The sequence below is a fragment of the Sciurus vulgaris genome (genome assembly GCF_902686455.1).
Source record: "Sciurus vulgaris genome assembly, chromosome: 1".
Classification (NCBI taxonomy): Eukaryota; Metazoa; Chordata; class Mammalia; order Rodentia; family Sciuridae; genus Sciurus; species Sciurus vulgaris.
The window spans coordinates 130,158,307-130,185,151 of record NC_136461.1 but is presented as its reverse complement, the minus strand read 5'-3'; the positions used below and the strand labels follow the sequence as shown (position 1 = coordinate 130,185,151).

Below are 26,845 nucleotides of genomic sequence, written 5' to 3'. Positions count from 1 at the left end.
TAGGTCCATTTAAAAATTTTGCCTAAATGCTTATAGCTTATGAATTTCTGTTATGGAAAACTCTCTTTCCAACTAAGATTATTTTAATGGCTCTCACTTTAAACTAAGTCTTCACCATCTGTTCTTCATTTTATTCTAAATGATAAAAGAAATTAATTTAAATGCATCATAAAAGTGCTATTTTATGTTTTTAACATCCCTGTCTGGGTCTTGACTCAGTCTAAATGTATGTTGGCGATCTCCAAAAACATCTGGGGTAAAACAGCTGTCCTTTGACTTATGATTTGGAATACTTCCCAGAGACGACAAGAAATCATTTTTAAATGACTGTATTACAGACTGACACACCCCCTTTGTCTTCCCTCTCTAAAGTGTGCCATCGCTACTCAGCCATCAAAGGAGTAATTTTAATATAATGCTACTAAGACTTTATGTGGACTTTTTATACTCAGGGAGTTTTCTTCCCCTTATTATTTTAAAAAATATTAGCACTTGAAAATTTTGTTGATGATTGATTTTATATGCTTTTTGATCAAGCATTAGGCATCACCATTTCTAGAGCCTAGAGGAACAGTGTTGACAGAGGTTGGTGATAGTCATAAGTGGCAGCAGGAAGTTTCACATATATGTGAGTTCACAAGGGACAGGTGATCCTTGGAGTATCACATCTTTGCAGTTGACAGTGTCAGCAAGGGCTCATTGTGAAAACTGAGAAAGGACTTTTCAATGAGACCACTATAGCTAGGACTCAGCCTGAGTGATAAGGTCACCCAGGGCACTTCCCAGCGTCTGTTTCTTTTTGTGGGGTGAATCACCAGCTATGATAGGTGGCAGAGAACATCAACTGTAATGTCATTATCTTTGCACAGTGACATTATGGCAAGTTTGACTTTCTCATGACAGCTTTGGTGAAGATTAGCAGCTGTTTTTGAAGCTGTGGGGACCCTGACAATGTTTCTTAGCATCAATGTCCAGAAATATCAAGGGGATGTGTTCTCTGTGGCAGTGAAGACACCTCATACCTGGTACCAGGAGCTGCTCCCATGTAGAACTTGTGATATGGCACCAAGTGGACCTGTACCCTCATAGACCAGTTTCAGCTTCAAGTGCTCCAGTTACAGGATGGCATTTCTTGGGTCTGGCTTAGGGATGGAAGGACTTTGCATCAGTCCCTTCATGTAGAATTCCAAGGTGTTCAATGATGTTCACTGCAGTGAATAACTGAGATTTGGGTACATTTGTGCCATCACCTCTTCTCAAATCCTTGCATTTAACTCTAGGTTTTCCCTGGAAATAGAATGACCTGAGACAAAATGAGTGCTACTAATAGCAGGCAAGCTAAATGTCAATCATGATTAACAGGAGTCTGGAAGAGGGTGGAATAGCTTTTATTAAAGGTCATTGAATGATTGGAGGATAAAAAAACAAATGATGTAACTTGCATAAAAGGAGAGAAATACCTATTAAATACCTAACCAACATTACTTTAAAATGATCATGGAATATGACACTGTAATCATTAAGTAGAACAAATACCATGATCAGAAATTAATTGCATTAAGTACTGAAGGGGCAGTAAAGCTATAAAATTGGGAAAAAGAAAACAGAAAAGGTCTAGAGAAAGGAGAAGTTTTCATAAAAGAAAGGGACAAGAATTATGGATAAGGAAAGACAGGAGAAAGGCCATTCTAAGGGAGTGTAAGTTGAACTGATTTTTAAGTTCAGTACTATAACCAGTTGTCCATGGGGGCTGAGGACTTCTGATGGTTATCACTTTATTTATTTAGTGGTACTGTGGATTGATCCTAGGGGCACTCTACCACTGATCTATATGCCTAGCCTTTTATTTTCATTTTGTATTTTGAGATAGGCCTTGCTAAGTGGTCCAGGCTGACCTCGAACTTGTGATCTTCTTCATTCAGCCTCCTGAGTTACTGGGATTATGGGTGGGTGCCACCATGCTTGGCTGTTTTCACTTTTAGCTAATTTTTTTCCTTTTGTAGATTGACTTTTCTTACAGATGCTAAGCTACTCCAAAACTTAAATTTTTAGAACAGACATTAAAAATTTAAATATTGGGACTGGAATGTAGTTCAGTGGTAAAGTGCTTGCCTAGAACCTGTGAGGCCCTGGGTTCAATCCTCAGTACCACATAAAAATAAATAAAGTCATTGTGTCTACATACAACTGAAAAAATATTTAGAAAAATTTAAAAGTCTTTTGTAGCCAGGTAGGAAATGTGAGTGAGGCTGTAAATGTAAAACAAAAACAAAAACAAAAACAACCAAAAAAAAAAAAAAAAACTCATCTGCTAGAAACATAATCACATTTTACCAAACTGTGATTTAAACACAAACTGTGCACAAATACATAGACATTGCTGCTTTTTTAATGAAGAACTAGAAATCTGACATTTTACTTCTAGACCAAGATCTTAAAATCAAGTCTCCCACTTTCATTGTGAGGCAAGTATAGAATTCAGTACAGCATCAGTTGACTCCTTTAATTTGGAGAGATTTAGATTAATTTGTTATTATGCTGGATAAACTGCTGTATGCAAAGGCAGATACTTAAGCAGATAGACACAATCTTTGTATACAGATTTTTATTGTCCTGAGATAATAAAAAAATTATGGTATTTCAACAGCATACTTGAATGATACTATTTTGTTAGTTTGACAATTGCCTTTTCTACCTTTTAATTAATTGGTTTATTATTATTTAAGAAAGGAAAAACCCCAATAAGTTCACTCGCAGTGTGAATTTGTTAAATTCACAAAATGCTATGAATATGTAAAACAATATGTAGTAGCTTTACTTGTTTTATTCTTAACTGGAAAGTTTCAGTTCTGCCCGATAATAGCTTTTTGGCAAACTGTGTCTCCCTCTAGTGATACAAATCATTATTCTTTAAAAAATACAGTTAAGTTGATCCTCTGAAAGAAATATATACTCCAATGTACACAAAAGCATATTATTAAAAATGAAGTTAACACACTAATACCTGGAGTTTACTTCACTGCTATAGTAGAGATTTTATTTTCTTTTTGTTATGGTTTTCAGGTAGATGTTCATTCTATATGGTTATGCTCGCCTTAGAAAAGTTTTTGAAATGCATAACTCTTCTAATATATGCCATTTTGTTAAATAAAAAGACAGACCACGTACTTATTAATTGCTATAGTGGAAAGAGGGAAATATGGCAGCATTTTGGACTCCAAAAGAATAGAAGGAAATTGTGTGCCCTGGCTCATGCCTGGAGTCCCAGTTACTCTGAAGATGATTTGAACCCATAAGTTCTGATGATCTGGGTGACATAGTAAGGCCCCCTTCTTAAAAAAAAAAAAAAAAAAAGGAAAAGAAAAAAAAAAAAAACAAACCTCAGTTTACTCTTGGCTCAAATGGTGTGTTAAAATTGTGGAGGTAGATCGCACTCATCCCTCACTCCTGAGTATCCATTCACTACAAGCTAAACGCTGAAGCTATTTAGATGAATAAGCCACAGTCATTGTTTGCAAAGTGATGTCACTACAAACTCTCCAGAAGCATTCAAAAAATTACCTATACTACTTCATCATTTAAATATTTTTTATCTAGAGTGTTAATTTTGGGGATATGGCAGATCCTCCCTAGTTCAGGCCAGGCAAGCCTGACACATCTGCACAGAGGTAAGTTCCTGGGGCAGGGGACTGCAGAGACCTTCGAAAACAAGCCAAGAGCAGATGCTGGTTCAGGCTGCTTTAGTATCAAACAAATGCATCTAGATAACACAGGTCTGCTCCTCTAAAACTTTTAAAAACGAAAGAGGTCAGTTTCAAAAGTAAAAGTAACAAGGCCTCAAATCTGTGGAGACTGACTTTGGAGGCTGGCGGTGGGTGGTGAGGGAAATGTTAGGTGGGAGTAGTTAGAATGGAGGGGCATGATCCCATACAGCTCAGCTCTACACAGAGAATCCTTGAAAGGCAAATGAACCTCATCATGACTTCCAGTGGAATTATTTGTAGTGGAATGCACAGGCAGACAGATTCAGAAGGCCCAGGAAGACTACTTAGCAAGACTGCAGCATTAGCAGTTAGGAGTTGGGTGGGGTCCTGATGACCTCCAGTAGCCCAGGGACTTAAGACTCTCAGGGGTTCCTAATCTCCATTCTTATAGGCTCTCTGGAGTATAGTTACTTTGGGGAAGAATAGAAATATTAAATAAGTGTCATTTCTATTATCTTTAAGGGCTGTATTGGTGAGGGGTCTCCAGAGAAACAGAACCAACAGTATGTGTCTCCGTCTTTATCTCTATATATCACCATTCATCTATCTATCTGTCTATCTATCATCTATCTTTTAAGGAATTGACTTGGGATGGTGGGAGCTGGCAAGCCTGATATCTGCAGGGCTGGTGGTTAGGCTGGAGACCCAAGGAGGAGTTGATCTTGACAGAATTCCCTCTTACCTGTTTGTGCCCAGATTTTTTTAATCTTACATGGACTCCAGTCACATTGGATTAGGGCCCACCTTTGTGACCACATTTTAACTTAATTAGCTCCAAGAAGATCCTGTTTCTAAATATAGTTATATTGAGGCATTAGGAGTAGGACTTTACATTTGGATTTTGGGGAGACACATTTCAGTCATAACATAGGCACATGAAATATTTTTGTTTTAAAATATGATGTATAAGCAAATGATAGTGATTTCCCACATTAGTGTTAGGATGGCTTAACCTGTGCCTGTACTGTGTTAGGACCTTTATGGTAACTGACTAATTTAATAATCTCTTATTAGGTGATGTTACTAGTATGCCCAGTCTGCAGACATTGAAGGAGAAGCACACAAAGGTGAAATACTTGCCCACTGATGTGGTCAGGAGGTAGAAGCCCAGGCGATTGGGTAACAGGCAGGCCTTGTAGCCAGCAAATCACACCTGAATTGTTGAACAGTCCCCAAAGTGATGTTTTTTAACTTATGCTGGGGCCCTCATTAAAATGCAGATTCCTGGGCTCAGCACCGAACTTACTGAATCAAAATCTGTTGGGAATGAGAGAATAAATAGTCTGTATTCTAACAGTACCTCTCCAGGGACTTTTATGCTCACAAAAATTGAAGGTTATTTTTGAATTATTTTTGAAGGTTTGTCTAACTCTCCTTTTAGTTCAGTGGCCTTTCCTGTTTTGTAGGTGGGACGTTTGGGGAATTTATTTACTAATTTAACTAATATTCACCAAGCAGTGTTGCTGGGTTCTGTGGGTTTACAAGGGTAAATCAGATGTGAAATTTCTCTTCAAAGATCATATAATATTATGTTGATATTATTAGGCTTTAAAATGTTCTTTCAAATGAGAAATATCTGTTCCTCATTCAATTTTTAAAGGTTCTGTTTTTAATAAATATGAGTGCTTTTAAATTTCCTATTCAGGAATGACTGTATAAATCATGTATTTTAGTTAACTGTCTTAATTTTCTGGTAAGAAGGTGAATAACATGCATTATTATCTATAAACAGTCAAGACTATGTTTTTGAGAGAAGAATAGTAAAAAAATGTAGGCCAGCTGCTGCTATTATTCAAGGTTTTGTATTGCTCTCAGGTTTTTATGAATGTATTGAAGTGTGCAGGTGTGTGAATGTTTGTGATCCAGATAAAAATGTTAAACCTATCATTAAAATCGTGTTTTTTTAAACAAACCCACATCATCCTTTTTATGAGGAGTAAAATAAATTCACTAGTTTCTAATGCTCTTCCTCCAAAAATGTGGTGAGAGGAATGTGGTTGCCTTTTGCCCTTTACCTTTGGGTGCCTTTGAGTTGGAGGTAGTACTGGGATACAGAAATGCAGTGGCAGAATGCCAGGTCTTCTATGCATGGAGAAAGTGTTCAGTCTGCTGCTGCTGATGCCATTTTCAAAGGGTAGGTTCCCCTGTGGTTACAGAGTGTGTTGCAGCATTTACCACCTCCATGAAGACCTTCCCTCCCATTCTCCTCTACCTCCCCGCCATTTTTACTTCTGCACTTACGATGAAGTTAAACATATAGGTAGACATTAACTAAATTATCAGCTGCCCATAGCAGAAGGAGCATGGCTTATGCATTGACTGCTATTAATGCATATATTCTTTTTTTTTTCTGTATAGGTGTGAAGTATAGTAGAGGGTGGGCATAGGACAGCAGGAAAAGTGAGTGAATTTTCTTCTTTTCCTAAGATCCAAGACTATTTTAGTCAGGATTCTGATACTGCGACAAACACCGGAGATAATTCAACTTGGCTCACAGCTTCAGTGATTCAGCCCATTGTAGGCTGGCCATATTGCTTTGGGCCTGTGGTGAGGTAGCATATCATGGTAGAAGTATGTGGCACAGGAGGTCTGTTGACCTGGCCTCTGGGAAGCAAAGTGAGGTGGTAGTGGTAAGAGGAGGGGCCAGGGTATCCCCTTAAAGGGCATGCCCCCAATGGCCTAATTTTCTTCCACTAGGCCCCACCTGCCACCTTCCAATAGTGCCACAGGCTGGCAATCAGAGCATTTAATGTATTGACTTTGGGGGACATTTAATATCCAAACCGTTACAGAGATATTCTGAAGAATTGGGATGAGCTTTGACATCCAGGAATAGTCTCCTTAAAGGGTCTGTGTAGTTGTAGTTGTGACCACAGGGTGTGAAGCCAATGAATGCTTTTTGTATTCAATTAAGTTTAGTTGAGAGGGTGTTTTTTTTTTTTTCCCCTACTGTTTTTACTTTAATTGATAATAGTTTTTTTTAAATGTCACATATATCACCCAACTTGGTTTGGTCACCTAGCTAGTTGGTGGCATGGGCCTGAAACTCTCCCTCTGAGCCCTTGAGAGGCTCTTCCTACCACATCGCAAGACAGGTGTTGACTTTCAACCAAGATCTGGACTGTTACCTGCCTTCAAAGGCAAAGCAAATGACTTGTACTTACAACAAATAAGTACAATTAAGAAGAGACATATAGGATCTTTCCTATCAATGCTATTCATTAGTTCAATTTGCATACAGGTTGGCTATAACTCAAAGTATGACACATTTGCTTTATGTTTTGTAACATGCTGAGATCTTGAGGGAAAATCTTAATTCACTACTCAGAATGAGTGAATTAGACTTTTAAAAAGATCTTCATTAAAAAGAGAAGCTAAGACAAAAAATATTTTGGAAAATTTACAACTTTTTGAGTAAAATGGTATTATAGACTGATTGGGGGGCTTCTTTTTCTTTAGAGAAAAATGTAGAAAATTCACCTTTCCATAAAAGAGTGCCAGGGACTGGAAGGTGGAAGTATAGCTCAGGTATATTAATCTGCTGTATATAGATCAAAGAGTTTGTGATCTTGTGTTACAAATGAATCACATGCTTTTAATTGTTTCCTGGAAATATTCCGTGAGGCCCATTTTTTCCGTTCGTAAAGGGAATATTTACAAAAACATGGAAATAAATTTAAAGATGAGGCAGCCATAGTCACAGAAAGTAGGAGGCCACTGAGCTGATGTGAAGCACAGCTGGGCGCCTGTAGAGTTGGAGGCTTTGTGGTCGACCTCTCTGCTTTCCAGAGCTCTTTTTCTTGAATGTACCCTTTGCACATGTCATCCCTTGGGTCAGGGAAGAATCCTGTTCCCTAGAGAGTGCTTACTGCTTTCACCATCTCAGAAGAAGCTCTTCATAGTTCCCTGGAATGGTAGAGTCCCCTTGTTTTTTGCTCCATAGCACTTTAGGCTTCTTTTTTCTAAAACGCATCCCAACATTTTGTTGTTGTTTTTGTTCCATATTGTCTTGGCTATTAGATGGCAAGCTCCACCAGTGGGAGAATTTGTACTTTTTGTCATCAGGACCCTACTCATTGCCTGGATGTAGTATATACTATGTAATTATTGGCTTATTTAATAATGGACTGCCTCCCAAATCCTCCTTGACTAGGTTACCTCTGACTCAGTGCTGTTTCTGAGCAGCATTAGTTCATGTTACCCGTTTTTAATGCTAAACCTAAAATTGATCACGGATTCTGGCTTTTCTAGGAGGATGATGAATAAGCACGATCTTTGCCTTTTATAGAGTACAAGTTTGCAAGCTGTGTTCTAGAGCTCAAGGTTCCTTTGGATGTGATTTAGGTCCACTGAAGGGTGAAAGAGAAATTGAGTTTTCTGGTTTTCCATCTGCACATACTTCAGTCTCAGTAATAATGAGATTAACAAGCATGTAGCCAGCACTTATTGTGTAACAGGCACTGTTTTAGGCACTTCACACAAGTTATTTCAATTCCCATAACAATAGTAAGTGGAAATTAGAATTGTTATCACATAGGAGAAATTAAGGCACAGGACAGGCATGTGGTTTGTTCAGGGTCACACAGAAAATGCAGAGGTGGGTTTGAAGTCAGCAATCAGGCTCAGGCAGGATCTAAACAGCTATAGTCTAACATCTCTCTCTTACCATGGCAACTTGGCTTTTGTATGTTTTGAGGTCACAGTTCAGCATTTGAGGAGAGGGTCTTCTGCCATAGAAACTTACAAACTGTCTCACTAGAATGTGCCTGAATATTCAGGCTCTTCTCAAGCAGCTTTCAGTGGAGGTAAGTTTTATTTCCATGGACCTGGTGTTAAGTCATGAATTTGCCAACAGTTTTCCTGTTGGTGTGTGCAGATGTGTAGAGCAACACTAAGCTGGGAACAGCCTTGGCCTGATGGAGAAAGAGGAAGGAGCTAAAACCCTGGAACATCCCACATGTTGGATCTAGGCTCCATCTTTATGGAGGTTGGTCTTTGGTCCTCTGTCCAACTTCACAGTGTGTGTTTGCTCCTTCTTATCTATGGGAGGTAAATCTCAGTCTGGGAAAGGATCCCACCAACAGGAGAGCTACAGGTGAGCCTGAGTAAAAAATTCCTGAGGAGTAGCTGTTAGGTAGTTTCCTGTGACTGCCTTGCTCTAATAATTTGTCTTCTAAATCTCCTCCTCCTCTTCCTCCTTAATTTGTGTTCTTTGAGGATCAGAAGTATATAGCTGATCATCAAGGGCCACTACATAGCTCTCTGGTATAAACTAACCTGCAAGAAGAGAAGCAGTTCATCAGTATGGGTCACCCCTTCTCAGCTTTGAAAACGTCTAGCTCTGGTTCTGGCCTGACAAGTCTTGCTTTCATTATGCCTCCACGCCTTTCTCATAAGTGTGCTTGTACCTAGAGTCACTAAGCTCCAGGTTGCCTTAACTTTTCCTGGTGATGACATTTGCTAGGAATTCATGAGGAGAGGGCTGCTTTAATATTTACATATTGTGCAAAGGAGCACCTTCTTCCCTAAGCAGAATTTGGGTTTCACAGTAAGGTGGGAAGAAAAGAGGCTTTTAAAATTAATAGCATCAGATCCCACAATAAAACAATGTTGAAGCAACAGCTTTTTACAGCACTGGAGAGCAGTTCCAACTACTTTTTAAAAAACCTGTTGTTATTTTTAAAAATGTTTGTGTGTGCATAGAACACCCATAGGTTCCCTTGGAAGCCGTGTCCCCATAATCTAGGGTAGCCGGGTCTCAGTTCAGGTTGCCTGTTGCTAGTAGCCAACAGGGAGCGCTGCAGAGGTGGCGGTGCCAGGCTGAGAGGAGCAGAGTGGCCGCGCCATATGGGTTCGCGAGGACGCGCCTGGAGAGGCGCGCCTGGCTCTGTGCTCCTCTCCAATACCATCTTCCCATTTGCAGCTTCCCACTTCCCATCTGTGCCCACCCACTGGTTTCTCAAAGAATTAAAAAAAAAAAAAAAAAAAAAAAATTTGGCATGGTTCAAAGAAAAAGAATCAGGAATATGTGGGCTCCCCTGTCCTAGGTTCACACAGCTTTGGAGATACGTGGCCCTGTGGCCCGGCCAGCTTCTTGCACGCATTCTCGAAACTGATCCAGCGTCACTGGGGCTGTGCATTTTGCCGCACAGTGCTGATCAGAGTGCTAGTTGTACTTTGTAAGTTGCCAGCAAAGCGTTTTCTTTTTCTTTTCATCTTTGCCAGTCCTCCCTACAGACTCCAAAAGGCATCTTCCGGAAACTGATAATTAAAACTATGGAATCTGAGCATGAGTAATCGTTACCTATTTTGTTTGGGTGCAGTTCTTTAGAGATGATGAGGTTCTTGCCAGTAGTTATTGGGTTATCACCTTGTCATATCAACTCCTTCAGGAGACATAATTTTGGGATAAATGTTAGGCCAACCTTTGCCGTTCAGTTCTCTGATTCAAATAAATGTGTTCCAGGTTAGTCACCCCCCACAACAAACTGAACAGAATACAGCTATATGACTGTTTCAAGGATATTTCAAAAATGAGTATTTAGTAAAATGTCTGTTTTATCCAGTAATAGTTTACAGCAGCCAGAAATTCAGAATCTCACAGCACATTTTGCAGAACACTGTCTAGATTCTGCCATCTTGCAGAAATGTTCCTACATGTACCTAGCACTAGTTTTTTATTGATTGAAGAGTGAGACTATTTGGTATAGGTAGGTTACTGCAAATTCAACTTTTCCAAAGATGACAACTTTAAATAATAGGTACTTGTAGACTCCTGCTTTGTTGTGCTTTGGAAGACAAGAGAGTGCTGATGGACAAACATGGAATCTGCATTCAGGCTGACCACAGGATCTGTTTATTTTGGCTTTTTTTTTTTTCATCAATGAGAGGAGAGATGGGGTTGGTAAGGACAAACCAAGTCAAGAGGTTGTCCTTAGGGGCAAACTCAGTGGTTGTTTTTCTCAAGCCTGTGATGTACAATCTGGCCCCAGTGGAAACCCCTCAACTTTTTTATCAAGTTTTTCTACTCCTGGGTCTCAAAGTTATCTCCTGTATTCAAAGACTCTCCATTACAGACCCAGGAAGGTAGATGATGCAAAGAGGGTTCCTTAATGAATGGATGAAAGGTTTTTAGTAAATGGATAGAATGTGTTTCATTGACTAAATCAAATCACAGGCCCCAAAGTTGTTTTTTTTCCTCCAATCTAACTTATTTATTATAAGCAAAGTAATATGGAAAACGAAACTGGACAAACACAACAAAGACTAAGATAATTTCACTTATCAATATTTATGCAGTTATCTTAAAATTAAATATCAACAATAGATAAAGGTCTGGGTTTTAATCCCAGTATCTTTGACACTGATCACTCCCTCTCCACACACATCCATTCTTACTCGGTCTCATTAAGGAAAGGTCTTTGCTTGGGTATTTCTGAATTTCTTAAGCAGCTATTGTTTTTGTTTTGGTTTCATATTTTATCAGGTGAGATTCCCCATCCTTCCAAATGTGCCCACAAGTTACCAGTCTTCATTTGGCAAGTGGAACAAAAATAGTTCAAAATTATATGTAGGAAAAAATTTCTCATCTGAAAATTTGAAGCAGTAGAAGTTGGATTTTGCGAGTTTGTTTTGGGTAAGCAGCAAGCATATTTCCCTTGGTTGGTTCAGCAAAAACATTTCTGTCCCATCATCTAGTTAGGGATAAATGGCATATTGTGGTTTCCAAAACTGAGACTGCATATGCTGCACCCAAACTTGTTCAGTTTGGGAAGCTCACGAGTAGGCTTGCCTTTGATTTTTTTTTTTTTTTTTTAATTCTCCTGAGTTTCTATTTTGGCCAAAGAGAAATTGCTTCTATGCCATTCAAAATACTTGAACTTATCTTCAACCCAGAAGTAGTTAGTGAGGCCCTTCTCAGAAATTCATTGACATGGTGTGGGGGTAATAAGGTAGGAGGAACAGAAAGGTCACAAAAAGTTCTGGTGCCTTTTTCTTTTTCTGGATGTTGATCCACAAAGACAAACCCCCAAGTGAAAATGCTGATGGATTTTGTATGTCCCTTGGGCTTCTCCAGTAAGATTGTTAAGGTATCCTTTGATCAGTTTTTGATTACCAACACCCAAAACTTATATAAAGCTCAGTTTGTGCTTTCTATGTGTGGTATCATGTTATGTTTATATAAGGTTCTCTGAAAGAGGTGATGCAGAGAGAAATAGCATTTGGGGAAGGTACCTATAAGGGTATTAATATTAAGAATGTTTTAGAGCTGACCAAAAAGTTCATGAGAAAATCCATTCATCTAGATTTCTCTAGAATGACTATGATGAACAGCAATGGCATAAAGTAAACAACCAAATAAGAACAGGTAGAAACAATTAGCTAGCTGCTGTGGGCCAGGAGTTATATTAGTCTTCCAGGAAACCTCAAGGAACATAAAATACAGGGTCCCTGTTTTCCTGGAACTTCTAGTCTAGAGGAAGAGTTAATCATCTGTAGCTTAATTAAGTACTTGGTATTTTGAAAAAAACACAACTTTTGACAGAACCTTAATGCAACTTAATCTTGTTTCCATTGTTTTTATAAACTTTATTCAGTGGGACCAACGTCTGCCACCTCTGGATAATGTACCTGACCTGCAGGTCCCTGGATAATATGCCTGACTTGGAGGGCCCAGGGCTTTTCTGGTCATTCTTGGGTAATACAAAAGATTTCCTGATCCACTTGAGTCACACAGTCTCATTTTAAGCACTTAATGTGTCTCGTATTAGTAATCAAAACTGGATTTTGGCCTAGCTATACCACTCCTCACTATCCCTTCCAAGGCCTGCTTGCAGTAGTAGAAGAGACTGCAAAGTCCTTCTGGGCTCTGGCTCTCCTTACTTCCAACCCATGTCATTACCTGCCCCAGTTGTAAGGTGTTCATACAGGAAGAAGACACAAGAGCATCAGCCCTCTCTAACCGGATGGCGTCCTGGTTTCTGTCCTGACAGTTTGAGCTAACTCTGTGATGGAAGCTCTAAAGCACTGAATCTTTGTCGAGCAGCAAGTCTCCCCATTCTTGGAGTTCTGTTGTTCTGGACTGGTTGCCTCTTCCTTCTTTCCTGTTATCCCTGGAGGCACTTTTCTTAGCCCTGGCTATCCTACGGTTACACTGCCAATCTCTTCTGACTCTCTAAGGAACCCTGTGAGACATGTTGGACTGAATTCCTCCAGTGGACTGTGTAGACACATACCTGGTCCTAAGGACCCTTATTCATCCTCCCATCCATACTCCTCTCCCTTTCTCCATTTCCCAAGTGTAGCCCCTGCCACCTGTATCCACCTATGTTTTTCAGTTCTGCTTCCAACATGTGAACTAGCTCCTGTGAGGTTCTAGGCAGATTCTGGGACCCTGTGTATAGTCAGCTTGGGACATTTGGAACCAGTTCCCCTCTCCAAATTTCAAGAACAAGCCCAGAGGCTGTATGGTGATGTGTGTCTAAGAGTGTGTAATCCAGCAAGTAGGAAGGCAAGGAAGAAAGATCACAAGTTTGAGGCCAGCCTTAGCAACTTAGCAAGAACCTGTCTCAAAACAAAATAAATAAATAAATAAATAGGCCTAGGAATGTCATTGAGTGGTAGAGCGCCCTTAGGTTCAGTCTTCTCTGCAGGGCATTGGGGCATGATGCCTAGGCAATCCTTTAGGGTGCAATATCCTATTTTTGTTTTTTCTACATCCTTGATTAGGCAGTGGGGTTTAGGAGGGTCGAACAATTTCTGGGGGCCTTTCCTCTGCGTGGTGGGAATGTGCGTTAAGCTTTATTTTGAAATATGAGTGTTGGAACATCAGTTGTGCATGGGGTGGAGTGAGAGAGAACTGTGCTAGAGCCTGGTCACACTCTGTTGCAGGCACTATAACAGCACTCTCCATGAGTTGTCATTTGCACCTCACACTGGTGAGATACGTACATTCACTATCACACCAAAGGCATTCATAATACCCAAAGAAATGGATCTTTGAGTGATTTTGATAACTTGTTTAAAGGCAGTTACTCAGCCCATGAGACACAGGCTTCAAACCCATACCAGATTCTGTATTTGTCACCTTGGTGACATAATATATGTCTAGGATGAATGAACTTGTGGAGGAAGGGAAGCTTTTGACAAAGAAACTAACAAAGAAACTTGAGGTGAGAAAGTAAAAGAGCCTCTGCCCCACCCCCTTCCTTGACTCCTCCAGATCTGCGAGGTCCACGCACTGTTTACAAGGGACCCTTGTAGGAAGCCCTGGAGGCCGTGCCACTCAGCGCCGGCCCCGCACCATCACCGGACCGCTGGGGATGTGACAGTGGCTCGGGACATGAGCCCGCTTGTTCGCTCACTCTCAGTGAAAAGAGTTTTGAAATGAGTTCTGAATAGACAGCATTTTCTTTGTGCGGTTGGTAAATAACACAGAGCAAAGTTAGCAAGTTGCAGAGCTTCTGCTTTCTGATTCTATGGAAACTTTTTGTAGGGAGAAGGGCAGGATGTTTTTAACAGAATGTGACCTCACGGGAATACTAGAGGTAAGGAGCAAAAAATTGATGGAGATAACGGAATATTTTACATTTCATAAAATACAGCTTTTAATAAAGCTACAAGAGAAGGTTTCTGGCATCTTACTACACAAAAACCAGTGCCCTGATAGTGTTGTGCACGGTTTACATTGGTTTGGCATTTGTTTAGATATGATTAAAAATCAGTGGTTTTCTTATGGTAATTTTCATGTACACATTTTTTTTTCTCCTTTAGAAAGTAATAAAATATCTGAATCGGGCAGCGTGGAGAAATCCTAAGAGAAATAGCATAAGAGCATTTTGGAACATATCCAGGAAAAGATAACCTTTGACACACCTGTAGGCATTCACCAGGTAAAGGTAAGGCAAAAAATATTGTCAAAAGTAGGTTTTGGATTATTTTATTACATCTCATGCTGGTTTAAACTTTGGGAGAAAACACACTCCATCATCCAGGACTGGTGAGTGGGGAGTTGGGAGGGCCCACCTTTTGCCCCTCCCTCTTGTAGGCATGGACATGGTAACCCTGTGTCCATTCTGCCAATGGGCGGTCACCTGGAGTTGTTTCTAATACCAACTGTGGAGGAGTAGAGGACATGATAATTGGGATGGAAGGGACCTGACAGATTATGATATTCTGATAAAACATTAGTGTGTTTAATATTGCAAATGTTACTCGTAAAGTATGGAATTTCTTTTGGATTTACATTTGCACTAAGACTGACTCATTTTCTATTTAGAATTTTAAAAAAATCACTTTTTACGGTGCTCAGATGAGAAGTACATCTGTTGCTTACATATAATAAGCATCAAATATGAAGATATGTTGAATACTTGAGCCGTTTGTTTGTCGCTATAGGAGACCTGCAACATATGCGTGCTGTATGTCTCTTTACTGAAATCTAGGCACTGAGAAATCAAACTTTATGGTTCTTCCCTTGAGCAATGAAATTTGTTTTTTAATCTTTAGCAACTTTTCACTCACTAAAAAATAAACATCATTTAGAACTCTTGAATGGGTGTTTTGAATGAAGCTCAGGGACAAAGATTGTATTGGTCATTGTGACCAATACAACTTGAGATTCTTAAAGTAAAGCTTAGTAAACACTTTCATTTATTGGCATATTGTGTACATATACCATTAGCATTATAACAGGATTGTTTCTCCAGCATGCATGAAATCAAGCTGTTGGTGTTCGGGACTGTGTCAGTTTTATGTCTCATGATTGTGGGCGAAGAAAAGCAGTTACAACAAGAGTGGAACTGAAAGTGAGGCTAACAGCAGGTGTTCTGACAGAAAAGAGCTTCTGATTTCTGAGCAATTGGTGGATGGATACATTTGTTGCAAACAAGTTGGAGCCTTGATCTTTCTAACTAATTCAGATAAATTACTATCAGATTAACTGGAATGGTCCCTTCAGATCAACATAGAATACTTAATGCAAAAGAAGTGATTCTCCTGTAAGCCATGTTCATGCAGCTGAAATAAAAATGAGGATATTCCTGTCAAATTAACCCTATGTTAAATAAATTCAAAATAATATGTTGCTTTCCTTACTGACTTTATTTTTTATTTATTTTTTGGTACTGGGGATTGACCCTAGGGATGCTTTGCCACTAAGCTGCATCCCCAGCTCTTTTTATTTTTTGTTTTGAGACAGAGTCTCACTAAGTTGCTAAGCGCCTCATTGTGTTACTAAGGCTGGCTTTGAACTTGTGATTCTCTTGCTTCAGCCACCTGAGTGATTGAGATTACAGGCATGGACCACTGTGCCCAGCTTCTTACTGACTTTTTAGATAACAGAACTTTTTAGATGACCAAACTTTTTAAATGACAACATTTTCAGTGATGTGCAAATCTGGAAAGAGTTGTATCTTCAATATGAAATAAAAATTAAAATCGAAGATCAAAAATAAAAAATAAATCTTTGTTTTTAATTTAAATGCCGCTTTCTACAGTACCACATAAGAAATAAGAAGTTCAGCCCCTCAAGCACTGTATTGATGAACCTGGGGAGCAGTGATGTGGAGGGTGGATTGTTTTCTGAAAACCACTTACAGAAGTTTACCAGCAGAGGGCAGTGCAGAGTAATGAACTCTGAAATGTTTCCAAATAGACGTCTAAAATTTCCAAAGAAAAAATATTTACTTAAAAGTATTCCTTTTTGAACAGTATCTTTCACCAAAATAATAGATATTTAAAATAACAATTTAAAAACTCCAACACATTAATCCTTAAATGGGCCTCTCACAATGTTAAGTGACAAGGTACAGGGACAAATTCCCTAATTCTCTTAGGTCCCTGATGTTTGCATTTCAGTTTTCCATTTTTTTTTTTTTTTTAATTACCAGTACCAGAAATGTGTACAAGGTCTCACTACATAGATTTTCAGAATGGTTCTTCTGGTGAAAAATTCTAAATTCAGATTCAGGGAAGAATCTCTTATCAAACACAACATTTGAAACAACATTAGGAAGTTTTCCTTTAGATCCTATTGCCTTCATTTAGATCCTATTTCCTTCATGCAAAACAATATCATGTTGTCCTACTTGTTAAATTGTTTTTTCAGAATTATTATGGTTAAGTTTTTTGTTTTATAAAAGACATGTAAGGCTGAACTATTGGATATATATTTTATATTGGAAATCTGGGAAAAAACATACTAGATGGTCTCAAAGAATTTAGGGGAACTTTTTGGAAACATGTTATATTTTGTTTGAGGGTGATTATAAAACTCTAGTTTATTGACCTATGAATAAATATTTAGAATATCTAAATGTCTTTATACTGAATTTTATCCTGTATCCTGAAAGTCAGCATTGAAGATTATCATTCTTCTAGGCTAATTAGAATTATAATAAAATCCTTTTCTTTTTTCAAAAGTTCATGAGCACGTAACAAATTGGAACTACTTTTACCCTTTGACCCTCATATGCCCATTTGCTTTCTTGAATTTACCTTCTAAGTGACTCTGGCTCATACTGACTTCAGATATTTGACATATCAAGTATCGTTGTCTTCTAAGGTTTCCCAGGCAACTGCAACAATTCTTCTGGTTCCAGTTAAAAGTGCCCTTGAACTCTCAGCTCATTTCACTTCCCTGTATGGCATAATGCGTATAGCAGAAGGAAAACACCAAAGGCTTCATATAATAGCCTAATGTGAATGGTTGGGTGAAGAGAAGGATGTATTTCACAAAAGTGTCCACTTGGGTGTTGAGTTGGCTGATTTTCTTTGTCATGCTTTTTTTTTTTTCCTTTTTTTCATATGGAGGATTGAACCCAAGGGTGCTTCACTACTCTGAGTCACATTCCTAGCCCTTTTAAGAATATTTTATTTGAGACAGGGTCTTGCTAAATTGCTTAGGGCCTCACTAAGTTGCTGAGGCTGGGTTTGAATTTGCAGTCCTCCTGCTTCCCAAGTCTCAGGGATTACAAGTGAGTGCCGCTAGGCCTGGCCCTTTGTCAAGCTCTTATTTGAATCGGGGAGGGGCACAACCCAAACCCTGTGTTCTGGGTTGGACTTCATTTATTCTCATGATTCAAAGGTTGACTCTTGAGAGTAGAGTCCCCAGCTCTTGCACTAGTTCACCCCAAGAATGCCTTCAGGTACAAATTGCTAGGGAGTTAGCCAAATCTCTGAGTGATGCCTTCCTTAGAACCCCTGCTATCAGTTGCAAACACTGACCTTTGCAAATCACTATCTTAGATCTTCTTACATAAATTGTGAGCTGTAAGTAGAGTCTTGTTAGGTTATTCTTGTTTTTGTTTTATCAAGTTTTTTTTTTCTTTTCTTTTTTCTTTTTCCTCATTTTTTTTTTTGCTGGTGCATTATGGTTATATATAATGATGGGATTTGTTCTTACATATTCATACATGCACACAATTACACAATATAACAACATAATTTGGCCAATATCACTCCTCAGCACTTCTCCCTTCCCTTCCCACTTCTCATCCCTATGACCCTTTCTTCTGCTGATCTCCCTTTGATTTTCATAAGCTCCTCCCTTGCCTTTCTTTTCCTTATTTGGAGGAAAGTTTTCTAATTACCTTTCAAATAGTTCCTAAGCATAGAGGAAGGAAGAAATTGGAATCATTGATTCCATGGTTTGTGAGGGGTCCTTCTTTTTGGCATTGATAAAATATTTTACTTTTTGTAGACACATGGCAGAGTTTGAACTCTATTTTTTTCTTCTCTCCCTTTTACTTTGGCTCTTGTCATCATTGCTGAATAGTGACAAGACTTATTGACAAATAAGGTAATTTAGAGATATATAATCTGCACATCCCACTAATGGAACTCTTTAAATAGAAGCAGATTGCTGATCTAAAGACACTTCTGCAGAAATCTCTGTACCCATACCACATTGAGCTCAAAATATAGAACTACACCAATTAATTATGTAGCACCCTGATCCTGCCATGAAAGTACAGTTAAGCTCTTTCTTTCCTCCTCTTACCCCTTACCATTCCTTTCTCCCTGTATTTGTTATATTTTATTCTACCAAATGTACTCACTGGGACATAAATTTTCCATTGAAACATGTCTAAGTAAGCGGATTAAAAAAAAAAAACTCCTCTTATGGGTCAGTAACAAATTTTATTCAGGACATTTTCTTATATATGTGAAAGCTCATATACTATGGAACATATATAATAATTACTTTAGCTACTGGCCCTCTTTACCACTGTGATTATTACTTTGAGTAATTCTTGACTAGTTAAAATTCACATAGATAAATGTAATTTTCTAGTAGGAAATGTAGTTTTCAGGATATGAAATAATAGTAATCAATTTGAATAAATATTTGCTATTTGTTTTCATAAAAGTTTTAATCCTCAAAAGAGAACTCTGACCAAAATGGGGATCTAGCAGGATCAATGAAACAGGTGGCATGAGTCATATCACTGGCTTTTAATTAAAAAGGATGCTGTGGATGTTGGCATGGACTGGGCTACACATAGGCAGTTTTAGAATTTCTTAAGCTGAAATCCAGCTGGAGAGTTCTTAGTCAGATGGACTTATTTTGATAATTTATAATCTATCTGTGTATTCAGAGCATTGATGTTATAGTTTTGATACCTAAATCACAGTTTAAAAATTTCAAAGAGGTATATGAATTCTGCAACTTGGACAGTTATTCCCAAGCCAAAGGATTTTTGCACAAAGCTAATATGTATAATAGAGAATCAGTCTTTCACTGTATAGTTTTGTCATCATGTTTCAATAACTGAATGAATATTCTGAATTAATAAGCATAACGTTTGTATAAGCTAAAGACTAGTCTAAGCTCTGCATTCATTGATGGGAACCTTAAACAAATGTTTCTTTTCATCAGCTTGTTCAAAAGGCATAAACATAATTATGATTCTGAGACAATAACATGTGGACCAGTTGAAATTTTAACTGGGTCTGGACAAGATAATTTAAAGTTATGGTTTGCATGTAGTTTTGAGTACTTGGGGGAGAATCTGGATGGAGTCCATTTTCTTTTTTTTAAAATATGTATATATTTATACTTTTCAACTTACAGGAAAATGTCTGAGCATTAAATCCTGTCAGTAGGATTTTGTGGGATTTGTGTTTTAACTAAGGCTTCAGTTAAAATTACAACAGATAAGTTGATATTCATTGCTTCAAGAAAATACAGAAATGTGGTAGAAATATTTAAGAATGAATTAGTTTTAAAGTTGTCAAAATGCTGAGGGGGGAATAAGGGGAAAAGGGACTTGGCTCACTATCTTTCCCCACAATTCTGTGTTGCGTCTTCTGTTAAAGTTATCTCATGAAAACAATGCTGGGTTGTAGGATCATGTCTTGTTACATCTCTGTTTCCTCCTTCATTCTCCATCCTTTACATCACTTTCTCTTCTTTTCTTAAACATATGGCTGTTATAAAACTAGAAAAGGATGCTGGGATATTTGCTCACTGGGTGGGGAAATGCCTCTCTGCCTTGGCTCCCTTGTCTTTGCAGAGGGTTCCATTCATTCATGCAACAAATATGGGAGCACTTCTCTGAGTCAGGTATTGGTCTCAGTGCTTAGAATGTACTTTCTCATTTAATTCTTTCTAGAACTCTTAGAGTAGAACTACCATACGAGTTAAAGCCAGCATACTATAGAGATTCATGCATACCCATATTTATCAAAGCCCAGTTCACAATAGCCAATTTGTGGAATCAGCATAGGTGTCTGCCACAGATGAATGAATAAAAAAATTGTGGTGTATATGCACAATGGAGTTTTATTTAGTCATAAAGTAGAATGAAATTATGTCATTTGCTGGAAAATGGATGGAACTGTAGACCATAATTGTGAGTGAAATAGGTCAGAATCAGAGAGAAAAGTATTGTCTGTTTTCTCTTGTATGTGGAAGCTAAAAGAAAAAAAAAACAAAAACAAAAACAGGAAAAAAAAAAAAAGGATGCCATGAAAGTAGAAGGGAGACCATTAGGAAAAAGGAAGGGGATCAGACGGAGGGAGGTTGGTGTATGTGTGAGAGGTATTAGGGCATAAAATTGATTGAATTGTGTTTTTGTGTACATATAAATATACCACGATGAAACCTGCAATTATATGTAATTAACCTACACAAATAAAAACACCCTCGAACCCTTAGAGGAGGTTACTGTTATCTCCATTGTTCAGGAGAAGAAGCTGAGGTTTTCAGAGAAGCAAGGAAGGATTTTCAAGATCATAAAGAACCTAAGTGTCACTGCCAAACTTGGGTTGTGAATCCCACACCACAGCTTTTCTCATTACCACCTTGAAAATAGACCCTAAGGAGCTCATGCTTTAGTACTGACATTTTACATTTTTTATTTTGAAATGATTTCAAACTTAGAAAAAATTTTAAGTACAAAAACTGTAAGCATAAAGAATTCCGTACTCTTCACCCAGATTCTGCAATTGTTAACATTTTACTAAATTTGCTTCCAATCCATCTATTTCTGTTTCTCTGAATATGCACATATATACTTACACTTTTAATGAAATATTTGTGATAAGTTGTAAGCATAATGCTCCTTTACTGATGCATATTTCAGTATATATTCCTAAACACATGGACATTATTTTATATATCTTACATATCCACTATACAAGATGAAAATTATCAAATAACAGTAATACAATTGATAGACTTATTCCAAGTTTTCCAGTTACCTCAAAAATGTTCATTACAGTAAACAAAAAAATAAATATATATGTAAATAAATAAAACAAAACAAATTCTGTGGTTCAAGACTAAATTTGGGATCATGCTTTGCATTTGCCATGTATCTTTAGTCACATATTCTTTTTAAAATATATTTTTATTTTTTAATTGACAAATAGTAATTGTACTCATTTATGGGGTACAGTGTGACATTTCAGTACATATATAATGTGTAGTGATCATATTAGGGCAATTGGTATGTGTATCACTTCAGACATTTATCATTACTTAGCATTGGGAACATTCAAAATCCTCTTGACTAGCTATTTTCAAATACACAATGAATAATAGTCAACCATATTTTATCTGCTGTGCTATTGAACATTAGAAGTTATGCCTCTTATTTAACAGTACCCATTAACCATTCTCTCTCCATCCTTCCCTTCCTGCCCTCCTTCCTGGGTTCTAGTAATCACTATTCTCTACTTCTTTGAGATCAATATTTTAACTTTCACATATGAGTAAGAACATGTAGTATTTATTTTCTGTGCCTGACTTGTTTCACTTAACAAAATGTCCTCCAGTTCCTTTTAATGAGGAACATTTCCTTAATCTTTTTCTCTTGTGACCCTGACATTTTTGAAGGGCAGAAACCAGTTAATTTTCCAAATGTTCTTTAAGTTGGGTTTGTTTGATATTTCCTCATGATTTGATTCAGACTATCCATTTTTGGTAGGAATACCACAGAAGCAATGTGCTCTTTATAGTGCAGTATGTCAGGAAGGCTTTGTGCTGACTAGCTCATCTGGATGAGCTCTGCTGGACGCCTTCATAACAAAGTTACTATTTTCTCTTTGTAAGTGTTAATACCTTATACAGAGATATTTTGAGAATGTGTAAATATTTTGTATTTTATCTAATTTTTATCTCACTGGTTTAAACATCCACTGATGATTCTTGTCTGAATCAGACATTATTATGATGGTTGCCAAATGATAGTTCAGATAATTTTTGAGCTCCTTTTATTGAGTGATTTACTATTAGTCTAGAGATACACAGTATTTAGTCTTTAGCCTATTGTGTAATTTTTGGACATACCAAATGATTTACAACACTTTGTTGGATCTTCACATCTTTGCTAAGTATATACTATTATACTAATATTTTGTATACAAAGAAACTGAACACCATCATCATCAACAACAAAAACCCCACAAAAGCAAAAACAACAAATGAGCAAAATTTCCAAAAGAAAATGTTAAAAATTAATCTTTAAAACACCATTTGGAATACTCACAGTGAGATAATGGAATAAAGTTTAAAAAGAACAATTTTTTTTAAAATCAGTAAGAATCATATGCAATAATGCACCCTGATTTTTAAACTTTGAAAATAGAGACCAAGGAATGTTACAAGATTTATTTAGGCAAAGTGAGGTGAATGAGTGAAAACCTAAAAATTCTTACTGCTATTGTCACGAAACGTAGAGAGAAGATTAAAAGGTTTTATGACAAAGGAAAGATGTAGGAAACCCCTGAGCACTGATCTTCAGTGTTTCTCCTAGACTGAAAAGAAAGACAGAAAGGAAGCCATAAAGATTAGAATCATTAAAGCCAATCTCTGTTTTAGCAAATAAGGAGATTTAGCAGAATAGAAAACAAAAGAGAAAGTAAGACACAATTCTACATGTAGCAGGGAGCCCAATGGATAGGGGCAGAGCCTCTGGGCCCCGGGTGAACTCCTTCCCCCTTGCTGTAGATGAGTAGCACAGGACTTCCCTTGTACATTTTCCTCTTTCCCCTTCCTTGAGGAATGAAGCTATATCGTCCTTGGAAAACCTGAAATGAGGTTAGTGAGGGCCTGAAGCAAACTGTTTTGTGACTGAACTATGGGGAAGATCCAATGTGCTTCTAAGGAGGTAGACTGACAACTGATGCAGGGTTTTTAAATGCAGTCATAATTCCACCTACCCAGAACCAAGGGACAGCTGCTGCTGACCAGTCTGCACCAAACCAAATGATTCACTCTTGAGTTTATGCTCTGAGGAGCAGATGAACAGGTGTTGGCAATAGCAGGGTATTAGTTAAGTTCAGAGAATTTATCTGAACTATCTCAAAAAAAAAAAAAAAAAAAAAAAAAAAGACCTGAAAATCTGTACAGATTGAGTATACAGTGAAAGGGAATGTTGTGGTGACCAAAAAAATTACAAAAATAGGAAAAGGAAAAACAAAGGAAGGATACAATGGGAAGGGAAGGGAAGAGAAGGAAAATGGAACATAGCATGTAACAGGTGCTATGCTGCTGAGATCCATCTGGAGGATTTTGGATAAAGGAAAATTATCCAACCTGGATTTCTACACATAGCCAAACTATTTCAATCAAGTGTGATGGTATAATAAAGATATTTGAAAATATGCAAGATTTCAAATTTTCTTAACCCCCAGGCACCTCGTCTCTAGAGTATGAGAGGATATGCTCTAGAAACTGAGGTATTACACAATGAAAGATAGAAATGTGGGATCCCAGAAACAGATCTTTACTGCAAAGCAGTGAGGTACCTGCGATGTGGGTGAGGGAGTTTGGGATATGACTGTTCTGTACCAGATCTAGAAGCTGACCCAGGCAGACTGGAGCAGGAAGGCTTTTTTGAGACGGATTCTCCAGGAAGATAAATTAAAAACATCTTGAGAGATTTATATGACTGGAGAACAGTTTGAGGTCAAATTTGTAATAACAATGTGAAAGACTGCAAACAAAACTTGAGATAATTATAAGGATACAGATCCATATTTGGGCACTGGAACTTTAGATAATTTGGGGGTCCTATTTTGAGATAAGAATACAAGATAACAAAAATGTAGGTATTAGAGCAGATATTTATTTTGAATGAGTAAATATAAGAAACTAAGTTTAAAAATGCAAACGACTATTTAAAGTAAAACAAATTCCAGGTACTGATTAATTATAAAATTTATTTTTCATTGATTTTTTTATTGATTAACATTCCTATACCAACCTTTTCTACTTTTTTTAGCATCTTATATTGACATCAGTTTTGTAATATTTTTTATAGAAAGAATGGAAAGGTAATTCAATCTTTTCTTTAGCATAGTTAACTATTCTTATTTTTAATTAATGATGGTTTTGTTTTTTCAGCATCACCATTATTGGGACTGTCATAAATTTTTAATATCTCTTAATTGTTTTACTTCTATTGTGATAGTAGATCCTTTTCAAACTGATAAATCAGTATAATTTATCTGAGAGCCACAATGATAATCAAATGATCATGCTATTTAAAGATAATGGTAACTAGAATATTTAAATAAAATGTAGGAATAGAAGCCTCTTCCAGTTGTGAGTATGTTTGATATCTATTAGGAGAGACATGCCTGGTGCCAGTTGCCAAAGTTTCTGTCCTTTTTTGTTTATAGCTTGTAATTTACAAAGGTATTTTCATTTTATGTTTGATATTGTTTATGTTTAAGTTCCTTAAAATCATATTTAAAGTTATAGAGGAGGGATATTAGCAATGTGGTTGACTAGAAGTTGCTTAATGTTTGTCCCCTTAGAAGAAAGGGCCAAACAGTGATTAAAAACTATTTTTTCCATAGCGATGGAAGGAGACTGCTGAAGTACAATAAGTGAGTGGTAGAATCTTTGAGGAGCACAGAAACTCAGGATGGTCACAGAGGGAAAGGAAGCAAACACTTTGTCTCTGCCACCCCATACCTCCAATCAGAATTAGCTTAGAACCAGGAGGTACTTTACCTTATAGGAAAAAGATCAGCAAGAAGTCCCCAGCAGCTTCTGCACCACTGTGAACAACTGAAGTCTGTACTGCTGGAGAGGCCTGCAGTCTTCATAAGCCCTGAGTCTAGTTTAGGGAAACTACCTGGAGTTCACACACTGCCCTGCTCCAGAAAAAGAGCCCACACTGCCCCCCACCCCCAACGGCCAGGGGCTCAAGTTGCTACTGCACTGTACCATCTTGAATTCAGAGCTACTGTTAGAATGCTTTTGCTCTGGAGCTAGGGGCTGCTATGTCCTTCTGTCTCTGAGGCTCTATTGTAATTGCCACACACACACACACACACACACACACACACACACAAAACTACAGCACATGCACAAACAAAACGGTATCTACGTAATAAGGTGAATTATGGGAACACATCATATGTGTTTACATACTCTTCAATTTCTATAAACATTTCACTAGTTTTAGCAATTTCATAAAGTTTTCCTAAGCTTAGTTTCTAGGTTTAGATAAATGATGTCTTGACTGAGCTCATCAAGTTTGCTTGAATCCTAAAATTAGATATTTTGGTGAGAGAGCACTTCCAGTTTTGTAGAGAATATTCTTTCCAGGTACACTTATTCCCAAGAACAGGTTTGGCTGGTAATTTGGCGGTATTTGAAATTATCCACTGTACTTAGCACAGCTTTTTGTGTTTGGATCTCAATCAGTATGTCAGTTTTTTCTCCATCCTTATGGTGAATTCTTTCTCATAGACGAAGAGAAAGTCTTTTTCTAAAATTTGGCTTCTCTGTCCCATGTTCAACCTTTATAGTCATCAGATCAATTCTAGTACTATATACATGAACCTTAATCAGTTCTCCCCATGAAATTCCTGGGCTCTTCCCCTCTTCCATGGCTCCCTTATGTCATCACTTCTGGACTGAAATGTTAATTTCTCAATAATGTATTTCCTGGACCACCCTGTTAAGGTGGCAAGCCCTATTCCTACTCCCTCTATTCACTTTCTGATTTCCCTGGTTTTGAAAACACTTAATATTCTTTATGTAATAGTATATATATTATATATAAAAATATATATTATATGTATATACACACACACATACATAATATATATATATCTCCTGTTCTTTGTTCATTGTGCTCACTGCTCTGTCTCTGTCCTCAGAAGAGTTCTTGTCACATAGTAAGTGCTTAGGAAGTTGCTTAGGAAGTCCTTCTATGGCTCAGCCAGAACATTCTGTGGCACTTTTAACAAATTTGCTCTGATATGTTGTTTTTCAACAAGAGACTACCTCAGTGACTCACACTTCTTGGACCCTTTGTTGCTGTGACCAGCATGGCCAAGTTGTGGTTCCAGTGAGGGGCCAAAGGGATTTGGAAAATAAAGACTCACAAACACTGATTTTGAAGATTAAGCTGGGATCAGGTGGAGATCTGTTCTCTGATGGAATACAAATCTAAAGAGTTATGCTAGCAATCTTTATTTATTATATGTCTCATTATCAGGTTAAAGACTATGCAACCATTATTCTTCGTGTTCAGGAAAGCTACAAGAACTAGGACATCCTAGCTTTTCTGCCTTTGCAATCCACAGTTGCAAAGCGCAGTCTTAGGAGCTTT

At 37.7% G+C, this 26,845-nt stretch overlaps 2 protein-coding genes across 2 annotated transcripts in view; both read left to right on the top strand.

Annotated features, from left to right (window-relative positions):
• Nucleotides 1-26,845, top strand: part of ST18 (ST18 C2H2C-type zinc finger transcription factor) — a 359,234-nt gene that overhangs the window by 28,447 nt on the left and 303,942 nt on the right. The window lies entirely within an intron of this gene.
• Nucleotides 14,243-26,845, top strand: part of LOC306659505 (uncharacterized protein) — a gene marked incomplete at its 5' end in the record, with an annotated part of 212,092 nt that continues 199,489 nt past the window's right edge. Inside the window, 2 exons of the mRNA XM_079137121.1 lie at nucleotides 14,243-14,311; nucleotides 14,538-14,662. Of these exons, the coding sequence (XP_078993247.1) occupies nucleotides 14,243-14,311; nucleotides 14,538-14,627 (159 nt within the window). The 3' untranslated portion in view covers nucleotides 14,628-14,662. The remainder of the gene's footprint in view (nucleotides 14,312-14,537; nucleotides 14,663-26,845) is intronic.